Source organism: Cervus elaphus, chromosome 13 (genome assembly GCF_910594005.1).
Source record: "Cervus elaphus chromosome 13, mCerEla1.1, whole genome shotgun sequence".
NCBI lineage: Eukaryota > Metazoa > Chordata > Mammalia > Artiodactyla > Cervidae > Cervus > Cervus elaphus.
This window is the reverse complement of record NC_057827.1, coordinates 29627012-29648780: the sequence shown is the minus strand read 5'-3', so window position 1 is coordinate 29648780 and position 21769 is coordinate 29627012. Positions and strand designations below refer to the sequence as shown.

The 21769-nt window shown below is 48.0% G+C and overlaps 1 protein-coding gene and 1 long non-coding RNA gene across 7 annotated transcripts in view; one reads left to right on the top strand and one right to left on the bottom strand.

Moving 5' to 3' along the window:
* Window positions 1-21338, bottom strand: part of ARNT2 (aryl hydrocarbon receptor nuclear translocator 2) — a 181266-nt gene extending 159928 nt beyond the window's left edge. The window contains exon 1 of one of the 6 annotated variants that reach the window (XM_043921512.1): window positions 21086-21338. In XM_043921512.1, coding sequence (XP_043777447.1) covers window positions 21086-21116 — 31 coding nt within the window. In that variant the 5' untranslated portion in view covers window positions 21117-21338. Of the gene's footprint in view, window positions 1-11866; window positions 12157-21085 lie in introns of those variants that run through there. The other 5 variants (XM_043921513.1, XM_043921506.1, XM_043921507.1 and 2 more) reach the window with 5 other exon arrangements.
* On the top strand, window positions 8241-18613 carry LOC122706370. Its single transcript, XR_006344387.1, has 3 exons — window positions 8241-8345; window positions 16373-16478; window positions 18505-18613. It is a non-coding gene; the product is annotated as an uncharacterized LOC122706370 (long non-coding RNA).
* Window positions 21339-21769: the final 431 nt, after the last annotated feature.

The window sequence follows — 21769 nt, the reverse complement described above, 5'->3', positions numbered from 1 at the left end:
CCAAAAACAAAACAAAACAAAACAAAAACAATGTACAGAAAAGCCATTAGACTGAGAGGCAAGGGACTCTGACTCCAGGTCCTTGCTAGACTTTAACCAGCTGTGCATCCTCTGTAAGGCAGCCTTCATCCACAAGCAGGAAGTGGTGGTGGTGGAGGGTGCTCTCTGCAGCAAGGCAGGAGGTGCTGGACAGGGTAAGAGAGGGCCAACGGACCCAGGAGAAGAAGAGGCCAGGTCCTGCCCCCATCAGCTGATTCCTCCCACCTGGACACAGCCCTGTCTGCAGGCTTGAGTCACTTCTGGCTGGCAGGCAGGTTTGGCATTAGGGAACTGGAACCAGTCCCAAGGCAGCCTTGGGAGATAGCCTCCCACCTCAGCTAACAATGCTGGCTTATGCAGAGCCCTGCTCCTTGGCCCACCTGGGCCATGCTGTGCCCTTTGGATTGAAGACACTGCACCAGAGTCTACTAGCGTGTCAGCACTTGTATCCCTGCCACTGTCCAAGCCCACCTTGAGCTTTATAAAAAGGGCAAAACCCACAGACCTAGGGAGAAGATGAGTAACCAGTAACAGCCAAAGAAGAAGGTCGGGAGGTCACCGGTGAGGTAATGACTCTAGAGGAAGACAGTAAGCATGAACTTGGCACTCAAATCTGCCCCCTCTGGGAGATGACAAACAAAGGCCCATGTCTTTAACCACAGTGGGGCCTCCACCATGGATCATCTCATGCTTGAGTCAAATCAACAGCCGGAGACCATCAGAGGAAAGTGGGTCTCATGCGTCGGGCAGAAGACAGGGCAGGTCACCTGGGTTGAAGGCTCTGGGTCGATCAATGGACAGGCTGCCCTGAGAGCATCTTAGAGGGAGCCTCGCTTAAAACCCAGGTTGAAGAAGAGTCCTTGAGGCAGAAGGAGAGATGAAACTGTCTTCAAACATGCAAGACACCTTCCTGTACAAAGCAGAAGAGGCCACTTCTTGATTATGCTGAGGCCTTGGCATGGTGGCCAAGGATATGAAGGATAAGGGAAAAATGAATGACTCAGATGCATACTGACTGTCCAAATACAGTTTGAAGTTGAACAGAAACCAAATGAACTAAAACATCTGACATAAAGTTAAAAGCTAATAAATTATGGAACACCCATGCAGATAAAAATCACTCAGCCATTAAATATCACGATTTTAAAGAATAATGTCACAGGAAAATGCTCAGAGTACATTAGTAGGGCAGGATACAAAAGCTTAGAGGCAGACATAGATGTCAGGGATCCAATGAAATTCAGCTTTACAATATTTGCCCTAGCATCTGGCCCTGGCTTCTGAATGAATGACTCAGATTTTGAATGGACAAGCAGTGGAATACCTATTTCAGGATCATTTCTGGCATCCTTGAACTTGTGGGTGATCAATGACCCTATGATCACATGGGTCATCATCATCTACATTGATAGTATATTAACAGCAATCCCAAGACAAGGCATGCCACATGAACTTACTGTTCTCCAAATATTCAGTTTCAAACATAAACAGGCATTCTAGATGAGCTAAGATTGAAAACCTCCCTATATATAAGATATATGGGACTTCCTTGGTGGTCCAGTGGTTAAGAATCCACCTGCCAATGCAGGGAATACCTGTTTGATCCCTGCTCTTGGAAGATTCTACATGCCAAGTGGCAGCTAAGCCTATGCACCACAACTATTGAGCCTGTGCTCCAAAACAGAAGCCACAGCAATGAGAAGCCAATGCACCACAACTAGAGAGTAGCTCCCGCTCGCCGCAACTAGAGAAAGCCCGCGCACAACAGTGAAGACCCAAGCTACTTAGATACAAACTGCAATCCCTCAGAAGACAGATTCAGGAATAAGGAGGAACTGTAGTAGACTTGAAGAGCAGCAGAGAATGCTGCATGAGATAGGATGGGACTGTCTAAATGCCTTGTAAATGATTAAGTCACCAAGAGAGTACCAAGCAGGGCTTGGGGGGCTATGGGGCCACACCTTTATCCTAGAGATCCTTGCCATGACTACAGGATTAAAATAAAGGACTTGTATCTTCCTAAGATGTATGACTATGTGATCTTCAACTACTTGGCAATAATGTATAGAGGTGGCTCAGTGGTAAAGAATCCTTGGTGGTCCAGTGGTTAAGAATCCACCTGCCAATGCAGGGAATACCTGTTTGATCCCTGCTCTGGGAAGATCCTACATGCCAAGTGGTAACTAAGCCTGTGCACCACAACTATTGAGCCTGTGCTCTTGAGTCTGTGCTCCAAAACAAGAGAAGCAATGCAATGCAGGAGATGTGGGTTCAATCCCTGGGTCGGGAAAATCTCCTGGAGGAGGAAATGGCAACCCACTCCAGTATTCTTGCCTAGAGAATCCTATGGACAGAGGAGCCTGGCAGGTTACAGTCCATGGGATCTCAAAGAGTTGGATACGACTTAGCTACTAAACTACCACCACCACGGCAGTGTCACAGTTAACGTCAGCCTCCATATTTTAAGGGTTTCCCCAGTGGCTCAGATGATAAAGACTATGCCTGCAATGCAGGAAACCCAGGTTCAATCCCAGGGTCAGGAAGGTCCCCTGGAGAAGGGAATGGCAACCCAATCCAGTATTCTTGCCTGGAGAATTCCATGGACAGAGGAGCCTGGCGGGCTATAGTCCACGGGATCAGAAAGAGTAGGACACGACTGAGCAACTTTCAATTCACACTTTCATAGTCTAAAATGGAACTCTGTTTTTCCTTCCCAAACCATCTGGTAAGCTGATTTCCAGTCTTCCCATCAGCAGAACCTCGCTTGTTTTCAGTCTTGAGGCTCAAAACTCCCTGCTTTCCTCCCGCTAAGGTATTCTGAGCACCTGTCTTCTATCAGGTACCACCAGTCACTGACACAAATGCAGAATGGAGTGAGACAGTTCAATGCAGGATGAATTTGAGCAGTGAACCAAGAAGTCACTCTTACATGTCTCAGAAGAGAGGTGGACAGGTACATAAAGCACACATGCTCAGGTCTCAGCAGAACAAACACAGCCACAGAGCCCCACCTTGCAAGTCAGGTCTCCTCTTCTCACTCTTGCCACCGGAGTCTAGGATCTTAACACCCAAACACGGATCACTACAATAAGCATTCCCAATGACTCAGTAGGTAAAGAATCCACCTGCCAATGCAGGAGACACAGGAGATGTGGGTTGGATCTCTGGGTCAGGAAGATCCCCTGGAGGAGAAAATAGCAACCCACTCCAGTATTCTTCCCTGGAACATTCCATGGACAGAGAAGCCTTGTGGGCTACAGTCCAGGGCATTGCAAAGAGTAGGACTCGATGAAGCTCACGTGCATATCCTAAAAATAATTTTGTGCCAATGCTAGGGATTGAAGGGTGTCCCCTTGGAAGTCATGCTGAAACTCTAAAACCTAATGGGACGGTACTTGGAGGTGGGGTCTTTGGGAGGTCATAAGGTCATAAGGATGGAGCCCTCATGATGGAATTAGTTTCTTTTTAAGTAGAGATAGGACAGAGCTGACTTCCTCTCCCTGTCTCTCTGCTCCCAACCCTGTGAGGACTCAGAAAGAAGGTGGCCATCTACAAGCCAGGAAGTGAGCTCTTGTCAGGAACCAAACAGGCCAGCATCTTGACCTTGGGCTTCCTAGCCTCCAAATGGTGAGAAAATGAATTTCTGCTGTTGAAGCCACCCAGTCTGCAGTATTTTGTTATCACAGTCAAAGCGAAGATAGCTGTTCAACAGCACTGTGTCAAAAAGAATGCCTTTCATTTGTGAAATGCATTCTAAACAAGATAATTTAGGGATTTCCCTGGTGTTCCAGGAGCTAACACTCCCAATGCAAGGGGTCCAGGTTCGACCCCTGGTCAGGGAACTAGATCCCACATGCCACAACTAAAGATCTCACAAACCACAACTAAGACCCAGTGCAGCCAAATAAATAAATATTCTTTTAAAAAATAAACAAGATAATTTAACCAGCTTAGGAGAAGTGAAAACTTTGTTCCTCTTCATAAAGACAGACAGAAAATCACCCAATGACTGATGACCACACCATTGTGTTCACCAAATCCTTTCTTTCCTTGGCCCTTCCCCTCCTATGTAGTAGCCTTGGGAGAAAGGCGCCATTAAGAAGTTGGGTTTTGCTCTGATTGAAAGAAGATCGAGAGGAAGTGAATTTTGGTGGCAGCCTGGAGCTCCTGTGATCGCTGTTTTACATCTTCTCTAAGATGATATTCTAAAACCCAACTCTACTTGTCCAGCTATGCTCAAAGTAGAAAATATGGGGACAAGGGGACTTCCCTGGCAGTCCAGTGGTTAAGACTTCACCTTGCAATGCAGGAGGTGCAGCTTTGACCCCTGATCTGGGAGCTAAGATCCCACATGCCTCAAAGCCAAAAAACTAAAAAATATAAAACAGAAACAATATTGTAACAAGTTCAATAAAAACACTTTTTTTAAAATGTGCTCTGTCACTTAGTTGCTCAGTCAGGTTCTACTCTGTGACCGCAGGACTGTAGCCTGCCAGGCTCCTCTGTAAATGGGATTTTCCCAGCAAGAATACTGGCGTGAGTTGCCATTTACTTCTCCAGGGGATCTTCAAGACCCAAGGATTGAACCCGAGTCTCCTGTATCGCCTGCATTGCAGGCATATTCTTTACCAATGAGCCACTTGGGAATCTTTTTTAAAAATGGTCCACATGAAAAAAAAAATTTTTTTTAAAGTAAATACAGAGACCAGCATGACCCAGGAGCTGTTAGGAGCTACCAGTAAAAAACCAACATTTATCTTGAGAAGAAACACAGACCTCAAGAATCTACCTTCCTGACCACAGAAGGAGCAAGGCAATCAATCACATTTCCATCTTTTCTCTTTTATACATACACCAATAAAATGATAAACCTCCAGTTCTAAAGTACTTAATTCAATTGAGCCTCATGGATGGACTGGGGAACCTAAAATAGAGATCATGGGCTTACCTGGTGGCTCAGATGGTAAAGAACAATGCAGGAGACCTGGGTTCAATCCCTGGATCAGGAAGGTTTCCTGAAGAAGAGAATGGCAACCCACTCCAGTATTCTTGGCTGGAGAATTCCAAGGACAGAGGGGCCTGGCGGGCTACAATCCACGGGGTCACAAAGAGTCAGACATGACTGAGCAACTAAACAACAAGGATCAGGATCCTCAGTGGTCATCCTGTAGAGATGCTACTGATATAGCCATCTTCATGGAAGAGAGTGGAAAAGAAACATGCCCATTAGGACTTCAGATTTTAAAAAAGCCATTCAGAGAGCCACATTTGCAGAAGCGCAAAGTCTATCCATTTAAAAAGTCAATGACTACACAGCATTTCAGGCTCCTAGGAAGGACATTCTTCCTTTTCTTGAGCTATTTAAAGGCTCAAGTCCCTGTTCTGAGTACCTGTTCATCTTCATCTTGATTATCTCATTTGTGTTCATCTTGACAGAAGCAAGGCTACTCTAAGCAGACCTTCAGTGGACACCCCTGGTGGCTCAGGCGGTAAAGAATCTGCCTGCAATGCAGGAGACCCAGGTTCAATCCCTGGGTCCCCTAGAGAATATACTATTAAGCAAAACAACCCAATGTGCCAAAATTTGGTTAAGAGCAAATAGATATGGATTAATAATCCCAGGTACTTTGTGAAAATATCTTTGTGATATGCTTTTACTTTAACAACTCATTTGCTATATGTCTTATGTGATTCTCCAACTTGAGCTCTTTGTGCTGCAAAACAAGACTTGTTTTTCACGAGGACTTTGACAAAGTTCATGTCAGATTCCTGGAAGCAACCATAGACAGAGACAGCTCCACATTCATATCTCTGAGGCAAAGATTTTGGGCTTCAGTTGTGTCTGGAAGCCTGAGTTTGTGAGCTTTTACAAATCCATTCTTTGTTGGCCTGTTTGTTTTTTTTAGGAATGTTTGGGAGGAAAAAAGTAAAAGTTGCTTTGTCGATAGACCAAAGGAAAATTATGACTCAGACAACTGAAAAGGAAAGGTTCTAGGTGACAGTGAAGCAGTAAGGGTCCAGGCATTTTGTCTTCCTCCTGCAGGTAGATTTCACCTGACTGTTACAGACGAGAGGATGCTATAGTAAAGCCACGAGGGACACAGATGGTGGCTTGCCTGAGAAGATACTCTGGAAGAGGAGGCATGGGCCATCCTGACTGGAGATGCAGCCCCACTGAGGGAGAGGAGTCCTCATTCAGGACCAGCTGTCCCACTCTATTGTCTTGCTGAAGTGGGAACGCTTCTGAGCATCTCCTCCATAAACACAGGGAGGAAGATGATATCAAATAAAACTCCATGGGAGCTTCCCTGCTGGTCCAGAGGTTAATAATCTGCCTGCCAATGCAGGGGACATGGGTTCGATCCCTGGTCTGGGAAGATCCCACATGCCTCAGGGCAATTACTGAAGCACAATCACCCTAGAGCCCGCGCTTCGCAACAAGAGAGGCCACCACAATGAGAAGCCCGCACACTGCAAAGAAGTGTAGCCCCTGCTTACCGCAACTAGAGAAAGCCTGCACACAGCAAGAAGGCCCAGCACAGCCAAAAATAAATAATAAAAATTTTAGACAATATTTTAAAAAAACTTCATGGGAGTTTTGTGCAACCCAAATGAAGTAACTGGAATCTGGGACACACAAAAGCACCTGATCAATTAGGGATAATCCAGAAGGTCTTGTACTGCCTGTCCTGACTTCCCCTTCTTCACTTCAGTGACAGTGCTAGGAACCACATCTCAGGTATGTCCCCCCTTCCACTCATAGTCTGTATGGCTCAAGTGGGATCCAAATGCATACACCTCAACTAGAGAGCCCAAGTGCCACAACTGGAGAAGCCCACGCGCTGCATTACAGATGCAGCACAGCCAAAAAGTGAAAATAAAAAAGACCTGTAAACACAGAGCCAGACATGTTAAAGTCAAGACAAGATGAGGCCAGAGAGAACATCTAAAGCTGTGATGGAGACTCCCTTTGAGAGAGAGAGTCTTTCTTTCTCCTTCCCAAAGGTGGGCACATGCCCAGGTCTGTTCAGAGCACTGCATGCCCTGGCAAGAGACCCTGGCTCAGCAATGTCATCTGACTTCTGCCGGAGTTTCGCTGATGAGATGTAAACGTCACCACCACTAGGGGGATTCTGCCTGAGATTAAAACCAGTACAAGGAAGGAGGGCGAGAGGACCTACGGAAGATAAACAGGGTGAAAGGTACAATGCTAGCACCTCTGGATCTTTACCTGAAGCCAAATGCCCACCTGGCTATCTTAACTTTAGGAACAATTACTGTCTGGTTTGAATAGGGCTGTCTTTTTTTTTTTTTTAGATTTTTTTTTTGATGTGGATAATTTTTAATGTCTTTATTGAATCTGTTACAATATTGCTTCTGTTTTATAGTTTTGGTTCTTTGGTTGCCAGGCATGTGGGATCTTAGGTCCCTGACCAGAGATCAAACCCATAGCCCCTGAACTAAAAGGTGAAGTCTTAACCACTGGACCACCAGGGAAGTCTCTGGGATGTCTTTTGAGAGTGAGACAATCCTGACAAATATATTGTGACTTCCTTTTCTCTGTGTCTCCTCTCCTTCCTCTTCTTCCTACTCTCCTCTTTCCCCTGCACCCCTCCTCCCCTGCTTCATCTTCCCCGTCTTTCCTTTTTTCCCCTTCTCCTTCTTCTCTCCTTTCCCCTCCCCTTCTTTCTCCTTCTTCTCTCTCACAGACACAATGAATATTTGTAATCTGTATATATGAATTATTCGACAAGCACACTTCACCGACTACACTATAAATTCTGTATTTGCAAAAACATCTCCCTCATTAATATGGATGGAAAATTCCTAAATAAAATCTTAGTAAATCAAATCCAGCATTATCTTGCAATAATAATATTAAGAGAACCGTGCAGGGTTACCATGTTCCTTTTATTCCAGGAAGATGCAGATAATTCACCATTAGGAGATCTATTAATAGCTTAAATAAGCTTTAAAAAAAAAAACTTGAGTTTATCTCAATAGACGCTGAAAAGGACATGTGACATAACTGATCATGGGACTCATTGCTTTGACAGGTTTGTGTTCCTAGTGTTAGGAGTTGCTGTGTGCTTCCACGCTTACTGCTCAAGGCTGCCATTGCTTAGCTCCATTACAAATTATTTCTCAGATCCCTGTGGAAATGGTCCTCAGAGCCAGAATGACTCCAATGATAGGAAGAGCTAACACATACTGAGCACAGACACCATCCAGCACACTGCTAAACACCGCTAAACACCTTACATGCATCGTCTCATTTCAACAGCTCACCTCATCTGCTCCTGAAGGTAGGTATTTGTTATTATTTCATTTTACAGATAAGGAAACCAAAGCAACCCCAAATGGAAGGTCTCAGGCACAGGGAGGACTCTCTGCTTTACTGAGCAAAGAGAGTGATGACCACATAATAAATATAAATATGCATTGACTATAAGTAAATAATACTAGTATGTGCTTCATGGCGTGATCTGAGGTGATGCTAGACCATTCAGTATTACTAAAGTCTGCTGAGTGTGCGTAATCATGCTTCCAAAGTGGTAATTAACATGCATACTATATATGACCTCCAAACTAGCAGAGCAAGAAAGAACAGAATGGTAAATATAACCCTTATCTCCAATAAAACAAAGGAGGGGGAAAGAAAAAGAAAAAGTGGGACAAAAAGGAAAAAGAGTGGTAGAAATAAGTCTGTACATATAAATGGCCCCAATAAAGGGACTCAGTTTTCTGGATTAGGAAACAAAGACTGTCAAACTATGCGTTAACTAAAAATAAATAATTCATCCACCAATTTCCTAATTTTGCTTATTTTTTGGCACTGTAACTTCCTGATGGCCCACTTGAACTAAACAACAGACCGCCCATTTCCAATTCTCCTGAGTGCTGTAAGGTCCAAAGTGTCACAAATGACCAAGGGAGGGGCGGGGGGTGGTATTCCCCAGGAAACATGAAACTGGATGTTCCAACAGCCAGCTGGAAGGGATAAGGCAGGTTTAATTTGATGGCTAAAAGTAAAGCAATAAGATGGGCTTTCACTGCATGTGATAAGAAATTCGTATCAATTATAAAATGTTGTTTGGTGTATTAAGATCAAAACCAACAAATCACTGGCTAATAATTTCTTCTTACCATTAGATGTTTTGACAATAATTTCATTTTTACTGATTTTAACATTGTGACCACAGCTTTGTTTTTGTCTGCACTGGCCTGACACACCAAGGCTGGTCCTTCTATTTTCAAACCTTTAAATCACTTTTTCCAAGCTGTAAATAGTAGTACATAATGGTATAGTTTGGCTTCTGTTGTTTTACCCAATTAGAAAATCTTTTAAAAGAAAAAGTGAATATAGATGCTTCTTTTAAAAGCCATTATTTTCTGGGACTTCCCTAGAGGTCCAGTGGTTAAGACTCCACGCTTCCAATGCAGCAGGTTCAATCCCTGGCTGGGGAACTAAGATCCCACATGCCGTGCAGCACAGTCCAAAAGAGAAAAAAGAAAAAAAAGCCACATTTTCCAGTTAAAGGCAGCACAATGACATATGTCTCATCCTCTCTACCTTCCCAACAGCAACCCATTAATGATAATAACAAACTTCTAACCCCTAATGCCAACGGGCTGACATTTCTCCCAAGGAATGAGACTGAAGGTTTGCTTTCTAAAGAAATATACCCCTACACAGAAAGCAATCAAGGAGCTGGGGAATGAGAGAAGAGATAGAGAATCAATCCAGGAGGTCTGCATCTAATTAACAGATGTCTTAACCACTGGAACAGGGAGGCCAGGTTCCATCCCTGGTCAGGGAACTGGATCTCACATACTGCAACCAAAAGCTTGCACACCGCAACTAAAAGATCCTGAGTGCCGCAACTAAGACCTGGCAGAGCCAAATAAATAAATAAACATTTTAAAAAAAATTTTTAAAGAAAGAAATACAAATGTCAGGCCAACCTCCTTCCGACTTGACCACCACCTATGGGCAGAGCCTCTAGAACTGGGCTAGAGGCTAGTTCTAGCCAGCACTGGGTATTAACAAGCAGGTCTAATACCAGTGACTGAGCTACCTGTGTGACTCCGCCACCTAGTGGTCAATAGGCACAACAGCGCCTATGCTCTGGGAAAGGACCAGAATACTCAGCCTGAATGACCAAGGAAAGGAAGGGCTGCTAGCAGACTGTGGATGCTCAACAGCACAGACTGTGCTGTGCTTTCTAACCAGGATAATCCCAGCACTTAAGCACCATGATTAATAAAAGGCAGACAGTTAATGAATACTGGTTGAATGCACGAAGATGAATGAATAAACTTAAAAAGACACACACGTTCTAATGCCTATTCTGTCCACAAAGTGTTTGAGGAAATTGAAATGTCTTAGGATGCAGCCTGAGGCCCAGTGAAGCCAGGTTTAAGAGGTGGAAGGAGACACGGTAGGGGAGAGTGCCAAGCCACTGCCTGCAGAGGCAACTTCCAGGCATCCCGGTATAATGTTTGCAATTGCAGCAGCCCTGGGCATTCAACGGGGGACCCTCCTGGGTGGGGAGCCCATCACAGTCTGTCTAGAGGATGGAGGGGCCAAGAGGGAGACTAGTCCTAGGGTGATGGGACCCTCCCCCCACCCTACTATGCCAATGAGAGAGGAGAAAGGGGGGTGACAGGGCATTATGTACTGGTCTGCACTTAGGGGCAAGACCAAGGCAGAAAGTCTAGCAAACAGGGAGGGATGGCAAGAAGGACAATCACAGCACAACAGGAGGGGAAAGCTGGAGTCCAGCAGGGTGGGGGAGGGGACTGCTGCCACAGCTGATGGACTTCTTCCCAGGGCTTTCTCAACCCTGAGCCTGGGAGGAGGAATACTGGAGCACGGAGAGCTAATGACCCCCACATGCACAGAAGAGCCCCAGCAACCCCAGACTGCCTACTGCACAAGAACCCCATCTCTTTCATAAGCACATTTGGTTATTTGCTCCCCAAGTTTTCCCTGCCCAGCTGGAAAGCCGCCCTTCACTCCTGAACCCTGTGCTGTGTTCCACGCTCCTGTGACAATCACAAGGAGCAAAGGGCCCTCTGACCCAGTGTTTACCATGTGCCAGCCTCATCCCCAGAGTTCTTAGGGAGAACCATCTAATTCTCATCAAAACCAAGTGAGGAGCCCCACTATACAGGTAAGGAAGCAGTGGAAACGAGGGGGTAGCTAGCCAGCCCACAAGCCACGGACACCAGGTCCGCCGTGGCCTGTCTCAACCCCAGGGGGCAGTGTCCTCCTCGCCTCTGAACTCTGAGCACACAGCACTGTCGTGCTTGATAGAGAATTCAGCGTATTTTACAGATGGGAAGACTGAGGCCCTCACCTGTACCATCTTCCAGCGGACGGTGTTTGCATCGTCACCACTCACACAGTCAGAGTCTGGGCTTTTAAATACCTGCAGCAGGATGACCCAGCATGAACTACTGGGGTGACCTGAACATTTCCACCCTGTCTGGTTCCTTTGGGTCTTTGATGAAAGAGAAGTGGGAGCGGGAGGGAGAGAAGGACAAGGGAGGGAGGACAAATGGAAGAAAGGAAGAGGTGGAGGAGAAAGAGATAGAGGGAGGAAGAAAGGACGGAGGAGACAGGAGAGGGAAGGGAGCAGAGAGGAGAGAGCGGCAGTGGGGGGGCATTCTCGGACCTTGGGAAAAACTCAGCAAGTTTCTGCAGGCAAATCACGAACCCCCCAAATCTGATTTTTAAGTCACTAGGTCTTTCTTTAGGAAGTTACAGTAAAATGCAAATGTGTTTTTAAATGAACGGTAGAAGCAGCAGCAAGAGACTTCCCTCGTGGTCCAGTGGTTAAGACTCCATACTTCCAACGCAGGATGTACAGGATTCCATACACAGCACAGCCAAAAAAAAAGCAGCAAATTCACTTCCTAAAATAAACACAAATATATATCTAACCCTAGATACGCATCAGCCACAAAGAACAGGTCAAATCACACACTAATTACTGTTTGAATGGAGATCCGACTGTTAATTGCAATGCGTTTCAGGAATTCCACATGAGCAACTTACCTGAAAAGCTTTCCAATTTGTATGTCAGGAAAGTTGGTAATTAAACCCTTCAACTCCCTATTGACTTTATTAGAGATATGATAATCCTTACATAGTTAGATTATAATTATTTGTCAAATGAAGTCGATACTTATTTAGGAAAATGTTACCCTTACAGTCTTTGAAAAATAGAAAAAAACCTGGGACTTGCACTTGACAAGGAACACCTGAAGCCGCCTATGTATGGTGTATGGAACCCACCAAGGTTTGCCGAGCACACAGGGAAAGGTTTCCCCCGGTGGCTCAGATGGTAAAGAATCTGCCTGCAATGCAGGAGACACAGATTTGATCCCTGGGTCAGGAATATTCCCTGGAGAAGGGAATGGCCACCCACTCCAGTATTCTTGCCTGGAGAATTCCACGGACAGAGGAGCCTGGCGGGCTACAGTCCATGGGGTCTCAAAGAGTCAGACACGACTGAGCAACTAACACACTCTCTGCATTTACACAGGAAAGGGCATCTGAAACCACTAATCACCTTTGCATAGCCTTGTCTGCACAAGACCTTGACTTATCAACCCAGAGACTTGCTTTTTAAGTAATGCCTGGTAAAAACAGCCTTATGATATAACATCACTTTTGTTGTGTCCTTGATAACAAACAAGTTTAAAAGCACAATCCCAAGGTCATCATGCAGCAACATCGAACAAAACCAGATTGCGGGATATTTTACAAAGTGACTGGCCTGTACTCATTAAAAATATAATGGGGGTGGGGGGGGAACCAGACCAGTTATTCCATAAATAAAGGAGACCAAAGAGACATCATAAGTTGACATCCTAGATTAAACCTAAAGCCATAAAAATGGTTTTGGCTATGAAGAACAACTGGTAAAATATGAACAAGGTCTGCAGCTTAGAATATACTGTTATATGAATGCCAGCTTCCCGATCTTGCTCATAAATCACAGTTCTGTAGAAGGATGTGCTTATTTTCAGTTTACACACATTCAAGTGTTTAGAATTAAAATGGGGCCCAGGTTCGACCCCTGGGTTGGGAAGATTCCTCTGGAGAAGGAAATGGCAACCCACTTTAGTATTCTTGCCTGGAGAATTCCATGGACAGAAAACCCTGGTGGGCTATATAGTCCACGGGGTCACAAAAGAGTCGGATACAACTGAGCGATTAACACTTTCATTTTCATTTTTGTCTACCAGGTATTATCAAACGGTTCAGAAAAAAATGTTCAGAAAATAGAGAAGAAAAAAACCTGAAGAAACTGATGAAGCAAATGTGAATGTTAACACTTAAAGAATCTAGATGATGGGAATACAGGAGTTCTGTAGTCTTCTCAAAACTTTTCTGTAAGCCTGTAATTACTACAACAAAGTTACTAAAAACAAAAAAACGAACCTTGTCATGGTCACGCTGCTTTTCATTGGTTTGAAATGTGGGAGACTGGGTGACCAAACCATCCATCCATCCATTCATTCAAGAATATTAGATATGTTGTTGTGGTTTAATTGCTAAGTTGTTTCCGACTCTTTTGCAACCCCATGGACTATAGCCCACCAAGCTACTCTGTCCATGGGATTTCCCAGGCAAGAATACTGGAGTGGGTTGTTGTTTCCTTCTCCAAGGGATCTTCCCGACCCAGAGATGGAACCCGTGTTTCCTGCTTTAGCAGGCAGATTCCTTACCATTGAGCCACCTGGGAAGCCCCTAATATCGAGGCTCCTACAGCGGGAAAGAAAATCTCAGCTCTAAGCGAAATGAAGCAACTTGGGGTTTCTGGCAAAGCCCCACCTGCATGCCTTGAACTCTTGATGCCTTAGACTCAACAGGTCCAGGACTGAATCCATCACTTCCCTGCCCCTTCCACCAATATACCCGCAAGCACTGGGACTTCATCAACAACCTCTGTCTTGGGAAATGGTACCCTGCCTCTCCAGGGACTGAATCAGGAACCTGGCCACTGCCGCGCTCATCAGCTCCATCTGATCCATCATCTGGTTCTGTTGGCTTCATCTCAGGGGTTAACCTGCTTCTCTCCATGTCCACTGCCACCTAGAGAGGGCCTCTGCAGTCCCCTCCCTGGACCATGGGGATGGATGCCCTCAGCCTGTAGGCCTGATTCAACAGCCAGGGAGGTCTTTTCAAAATCCACCTCCTGCTCACAACACTTCAATGGCTTCCTATTGCATCTGGACACAAAGACACATTTTTCACCTAATACTTACTTTAATAATACCCTCCTGCTCATGACTCTTTAATAAACAACCAGTTCTCCCCACAGGGATCTCCATGGGCGTGGGGACCACGCCTGGCTTTGCACACTGCTGTGCACACACAATTGGCATTCAATTAATATTTGCTTAATTAGGTGGATAAGCAATTAAAATAATTAATGTCAGGCTTGGACCAGTAAATGGAGAGAGATGCCATTCACTGCTGCAGGGGACCTGGGGAGAGGGTACTGGCTTTGCAAAATGAGGGGGACACGTGGAGGGAGATGCTGGGCAGGCAGCAGGAAACAGACCTGTGGTTTGTGAGGCTGACGTTAGGAAAAGGCATACACTTTGGTGCTAAAATGAGCTATGCACCCCCCAAGCCAGCGGTCCCCAAACTTTTTAACACCAGGGACTGGATTCATGGAAGACAATTTTTCTACAGACAGGGAGAGGGGTGAAGGGGATGGTTTGGGGATGATTCAAGTGCCTTACATTTGGTGGCTCAGATGGTAAATAATTTGTCTGCAATGCAGGAGACCTGGGATCAATCCCTGGGTCGGGAATATGCCCTGGAGAAGGGAATGGCAACACACTCCAGTATTCTTGCCTGGGAAATCCCATAGACAGAGGAGCCTGGTGGGCTACAGTCCATGGGGTCGCAAAGAGTTGGACACGATGAGCGACTTTCATTTCACTCACTTATTTCTATTATTATGACATCAGCTCCACCTCAGATCATTAAGCATTAGATCCTGGAGGTTGGGAGCCCCTGTCCTAAGCCATTCTTGTAACTCTCTCTCTCTGCCCTTCAGGAGGAGCTGGTGGGGGTCCACATTCTCTCCTGTCCATGACAGTCCCCCGGTCCTTGGCATAAGGCTGTCCCAATACCGCCTGTTGAGGAGACCAGCTGCACACACAGTGCGGCCAACCTATTTCACTCAGAATCTCTCCACCCGCCCAGAATCGGGTACGGGGGGCAGAGGGGTGCCCAGGGAAGGCTGGCTGAACCGAATTAGAAGTCTTCTGGTCTGAAATGCTTTCAAAGAGAAAGAACACAGCTGTGATCCTTGATCACATTCATTCATTTCATTCTTTGGGGGGCTTGGAATCCATCAAGCATATCAAATTATAGCAAATGAACCCAGACGAGGCCTCATTTCGAACTTGCTGATGTGATAGAAAAAGCAATGCTGTTCTAAAAATAATAATAAAAAAATTCATGCAGTTCTGTTATTTCATATTTAAATTAACTTCCACTGTGGATATCATAATTTTCTGAAAAGTACCATCTTGTTTCTAAAGCCACCGTGGTTTCTTATTCTGGAGTGGTGGTCTCGGGGGCAGGCCCCTTTGTATCTGTCAGCCACATTCCCCTTGGAACTCTCAGGCTCCTTTCCCAGTGGCCACTGCCCAGAGACCCACGAGAAGTCCTGTCCCTGTAAACCGGGGTTTCTCAGCCTCCCACTGGTGACCCTTAGGGCTGGATCATTCTTTGTGGTGGGAGCTGCCCTGTGCTCTGGAGGATGTTTGCCAGTATCCCTGGCCACCACCCCCAAGATGCCACCACCCCCCTACCTTCCCACCCACCCTGGTATTGTGACAACCAGGAATGCGCCCCCACAGTTCATAAGCACTGTACAGACACATCTCTGGGCCCCCATGTCTGGGTTCTTAGATGCTCTGCCACTTGGCTCAGTCAGAGTCTCTTCAAATAAGAAAGAATAGCATCTGGTGATAACTAGGAATAAAATGCTTCCCTGGTGGCTCAGCAGTAAAGAATCCAGCTGCCAACGCAGGAGACATGGGTTCCATCCCTGGGTCGGGAAGATCCCCTGGAGAAGGAAATGGTAAACTGTACATTTTATTCCAATATAGAATTAATTTACAATATACGATATGTAATATACACTAAAATTCTATTTTGTGTTAATTTCTAATGTTTTTTAAAGTCTGTAACAACATATGCAAAAATATTAATGGTGGTTAGGAGAACTATCTTAGCACTTTTGTGTATTTTCCAAATTTCTTATAATCCACACATCTTTCTTGCTGTATTCAGGGAAAAAGTGATTATGGGAAGAAAGAATCCAATTCCTCAGAAGGGTGCTGGGAGAAGACCCCCCTTCCAGGCTCTGCTCAGCTGCCCTCGCAATATAACCAGAGCGGTAAGATGTCCCACATGAGGTGTAAAATCAAGAACTCCTAACCAGTGAACATTTTTGCTTTTCTATGAATTTGCCTGGAAAATGGCCCAACTGTCACAGTCTGGGAAACCATGCAGGCTCTGCTTATCCGCAAAGGGCCTTGCTTTCAATTGCAGAGCCAGTGGTCCTCAATGCCACCTTCCTGAGACCCGTGTCGACCCCTGGGTTGGCGGGGTGGGAGAGGCAGGCAAATGAGAACAGCCCAGGGGGCCTTATCCGTGACTGCTGATGGTCACACAAGACACAGCAGCAGTTCCACACCCAGAGCAGGAGGCTGGGAAGGGGAGCACCTTGTGGGATGTCCACAGGGAACCTGGTGGGGATATGGGTCTTCAGAGACCACCAGTTGGTCCCCAGGCTGCTATCCGTCTGACCTGTCCTCCTTCTGCTGTGGTCGTGGTGGTGGTTGTTTAGTCGCTAAGTCATGTTTGACTCTTTGTGACCCCATGGACTGGAGCCCACCAGGCTCCTCCGTCCAAGGGATTTCCTAGGCGAGAATACTGGAGTGGGATTTCTTTCCATTTCCTTCTCCAGGGAATCTTCCCAACCCAGGGATCGAACCTGGATCTCCCTCATTGGCAGGCGGATTCTTTATCACTGAGCCGCAGATAAAGGGATCAGGAGAACCTCTTCCAATGGAGTAAGAATTCAAGCTGAGACCAGAAGGAAACAAAAGGAGTAGCATGGGGGAAAATGGTTAGGTGTGGGGAGTGGGTAGGAGACAGCAGGAAGGACAGGTCAGCAGTTCTTCATCCTCAGAAGAGAACACAGCAGCACAGGCTAAAGCCCTCAAGAGGGAAAGGGCTTGACCAGAAGTGGGAGATCCCGTTTCTCTTCACTGAACAAGTTCTGTGTGTTCAGCTAGCCCACCAGCCTGACCTGCATGACAGGAGCTCCACCCGCTTCTGTGTGAGGACCTCCTTGGCTCCCCACGCAGTGGATCCCACCACTGGGCAAGTCTACTGCACACTCCTTTCCTAAGGACAGCCCAGCACTGAGCTGACACTTGCAGTGGAGTCGTGGTTCTGGAAAAGATACAAAAATGACTTCCCCGTGCATCTCAGCACATGCCAAGGATGAGGCAGTTATGGAGGTGACACTGGGGGACTCGGGGGTGTGGTCCAGGTGTTCCACTCTCTGGGAGCTCACGTCCCCCAAGGAAAGGGCTTAGAGAAGCTGCTGAGAGCCTGGCAAAAACCACTCTTCACTTACTTCTCCAGCCCTGGTTGCTCAAATCCACGTGGCCCACGGCCTCCCCAGCGGCTCCTCTCCAGTGTCTCCCAGGCACCTCCACCCCAGTGTCCAGTGCAGGAGCCTCACGGACACCACACGGCCACATGCACCTCACTATCTCCCCATCACCTCCTACCACCCAGGTGTCAGGACTCAACCTCAACTGTTCTTTCTCCAAACCCCATACCATATAGCTATGGTGCTAACCCAAAAAAAGGGCTGCTGCAGGCAATGTGGCCAAGGATATACCTGGTGCCTCCGGAGCTGCCCGGCACGGCAATCTGGCCTCCAAATAGATCTAAAATCCATCCCCTTCCCTCCATGCTCACCGCCGCCCTTGTCCATGTCAGCAAGATCTAACAGGATGCTGGCTTCTCCTCTTGCCTCCATCCAGTCCACTCTCCATACAGCAGTCACTGCAGGTGGTACCACATACCTCAACTGCTCAAGACCCTTCAAGCCCTCTTGCTCTTAGCATCAAATCTTGCTATTGCTCTTAGCTATTGCTCTTAGCATCAAATCTCAACCCCTTATCCCTATCCATGCCTCCCATGTGTGGCTTCTACCCCCTTCTCCAACCTCCCACATCACCATCACCCCTGCTCACCCACTGTCCTCTGGCCACCCTGGCCTTCTCTGGGTCCTCAAACCAGCCCAGCTCTTCCCAACTTCAAGCTATCACAGTACCTAGCAACTGACACATACTAGTTGCTCAATAAATCGTGACTGAGAAATAAATATATCTCTTTTTCAGATATCACTCCTGTTTTTTGAAGAAGCTAAAAGGCTACTGGTTCATCACTGGACTCCCTGGCAGATGCCGAAAGGGTACACTTTATATAGCTTTTTATTGGAAAAGAAAAGACCGTATGTTTTACCCACAAGTGGTCAGGAAGCAAAACTGACTTTTTCTTAAGGCATGGTATTTCACTGGTTCTAAATGCAATTGTCTAAAATGTCACTGAAATGGAGGTGCATTTAACAATTGATAGTATGTCAGAGTTGAATTAGTTAATTTTTTTTCTTGGAAGCTCATAAAACAATGATGGATCTTGCCATCATCTCAAAGAAAGGCAATCCCAAAGAATGCTCAAACTACCGCACAATTGCACTCATCTCACACGCTAGCAAGCTAGTGAATAGCTAGGGAAGTAGCTCAGTTGTGTCCGACTCTTCGCAACCCTGTGGACTGGAGCCTACCAGGCTCCTCCCTCCATGGGATTCTCCAGGCAAAAATACTTGAGTGGGTTGCCACTGGGCAAGCCCCATAGCCTACATATATAAATGTACATTGCCTCTGATTTTATTCCTATTTCCAATGTAAACCTATATTGGACTAAAATATCTTCATTTAATGTCCCTTGCTTTTTCTAATATAACATTTAAATCCATTAACTTAACACTGATCTTTAAGTAGCTGAACAGGTTGAACTTGCAGGCTTCAGTCGCAAGCAAACTGGCAAGGCTGCTTTCAAACTCAGCATTCTAGACAGGAGACTCATCTGTTTTTCCTAGACTCCCTGTTTCTGCAAATGGAACCTCCATCCTTGGAGCTACTCAGGCTCCTCACCTCTGTGTCTGTGTCTCCTTTAGGCTTGCCCCCAGTCTAAGTGGTGCAAGTCTGAGCTCCTCCACCTGCCCAACAGTACTGTCCTTCTTCTCTGTGTTCTAAGCCAGGGCCACTAAGTCTCACCTCCCCAGCACCTGCCTCATCTCAACCCGGACTCTCTGCTTCTAGTCTTGCTCCCTCATTCGTATGTTACCTCAACTGAGCTGACAAACTGATCTTCCAGAAGCACTGTGATCATGTGACTTCCCTGTGCAATACCATAGAGAATTCTCTTAATGAGGAACACGGGAGTCCATATCCTCAGTCCATCCACTCTAAAGCCTTGTTGTTGTTGTTCAGTCCTGTCCAGCACTTTGCGACCCCATGGACTGCACCAGGCCCGGCTTCCCTGTCCTTCACTATCTCCTGGAGTGTGCTCAAACTCATGTCCATTGAGTTGGTAATGTCATCCAACCATCTCATCCTCTGTTGTTCCCTTCTCCTCCTACTCTAAAGTCTGGCCACTGCCAAAACGCTCCTGTGAAATCTCCGGCTCTCTCTTCCACCCCTGGAGCCTCAATCACTCACTGCATCTGCGCATGCTCAGAGTAAGTCCGCCGTGACTCACACCATCCCTTCCACCTGCAAGTGGTTTCAGCACCTGGGTCTGTGTGTTCACACTTCCAACTCTTCAAAGTCCAGTTCTAAAGTGCCCAGTCTTCAAAGGCTTTGCCTTACCACTTCAGATGGAAGGGATCCTTCCTTTCTAACTTTTGAGGACACTTCTTTCTTTGCTAGATACTGCGCGTGTTTGCCCCCCACCCTGCACGCTACGCACTCCGGCTACCCGCTACCGGGAATTCCCCAAGGGCTGACCTCCGTCTGACTCCCCCGCACCCGAACACCACGCCATGGCCATCGCAGTCACTGCACAGCAACCAAAACTTTGCAGCAGTCAGCCGAGCTGTCCACCTTTGCATTCTCGGACACCTTTCCGGCTGTCCTATTCACAAGATAGGGCATTTCTCCAAACACAATAGAATTTCTCTGCTACTATTTCAAACCATGTCGCTATTCCCACTGAATCAGGACCTCTTCTCATTTTTTTGAAATCTGTCCAGTAAGCAGAGTTGTCATAGACCGCACCCTGGGAGCTGGTCAGCCTTATAAATCAGAGGACGTTGAATTGGCCTGGGCTTCTCCACGCTGTTTCTACAGGCTGTGTGTGTGTGTGTCCATTAAAGATGGGGACACACAGTAGCTAGTCGCCAAGGGATCAAAGGACCAAAGCTTGAGGCGCGGGGCGGGCAGGGGACCATCCCGGAGTTCCACCCTGTTGAATCCTGGCTCCGAACTTTTCCCTCCGTCAGCGCGGTACCCTCGTACCCGTCCCGACCGGCTGACGCCTGATGCCACAGGGGCAGGGGCCGGAAGAGAAAAAGGCGCTGGATGGGGAAGGCGAAGGTGGATATTTTCGGAATTTCAGGGGATCCCGGACAGGCGCTTCTGGTTCCCAGGGATGCGAGGTCGGCGTGCGCCGCTCCCGGATCGGAGGGGACGCAGTCCAGAGACCGGGATGGGCAGAGACCGGGATGGAGATCCTGGAGCTGGTGCTGAGGCTGCCGCGCAGAATGACAGCGCCCCCCCCCAACCCCACCCGGGAACGGGGGTGTTGAGCTCCCCGGCTCCGCGTCCCCTGGGTCGCTCGGCGCGCCCAGCCCCTCCGGCCCGCTCCGGCCCCCGGCAGGGCCCGCGGGCTGCGGCGGGGCCCGCGGCCGCTACTCACCCGGAGGGTTGACGGCCGCCGGGGTTGCCATCTTGCTCGGGAGGCTGGGCGCGCGCCGGGCGGGGGCGCGGAGAGGGGGCGGCGCGGAGCCGGGCGCCCCCCGGGGCAGGCGCGGCCGGCGTAGGCCTAGGCGCCACCGCCGCCGCCCCTCCGCCGCCCCTCCGCCGCCACACAAAGGACGGCGCGGGCGGGCGCTGCTCCGCGCTCTCCCGCCGCCCGGCCGCCCGCGCCCCCGCCTCTGTCGCCTCCGCCCCCTCCCCGGCCTCCTTCTCCGGCCTCAGCCTTTGTCACGCGGCGGGGGGCGCCCGGCCGCCGCTCCCCGGGCCGGGCCGCAGCACCGCGAGACTTGGGGCGGCGGGCTGCCGGACCCCCGAGTCGGGGGCCGCCCCCTCGGGGCCGCTCAGGTGCCCAGGCTCGGGCTGGAGGCGCGCCTCCTCCCCGCTCTCCGGGTCCGAGTCTCCCCCCGCCCACCCCCACCCCGGGGGTCCCGGACACAGTTCGGAGGAGCGCTGTCCCTGGGCCCGGGGGCCGGGCCCGAGAGGGTGGGGGGCCGCCCATTAAGATTCAGAGGGAAGATGGAGAGAAACAAAGGCGCCCCAGTGCTGCCCACTTAGCATGCCGGCGCCGCGCCGCTCGGCTCCCAGGGCCGAGACTCCTAAAGCCCCCGGCACCTCCAAGGCCACG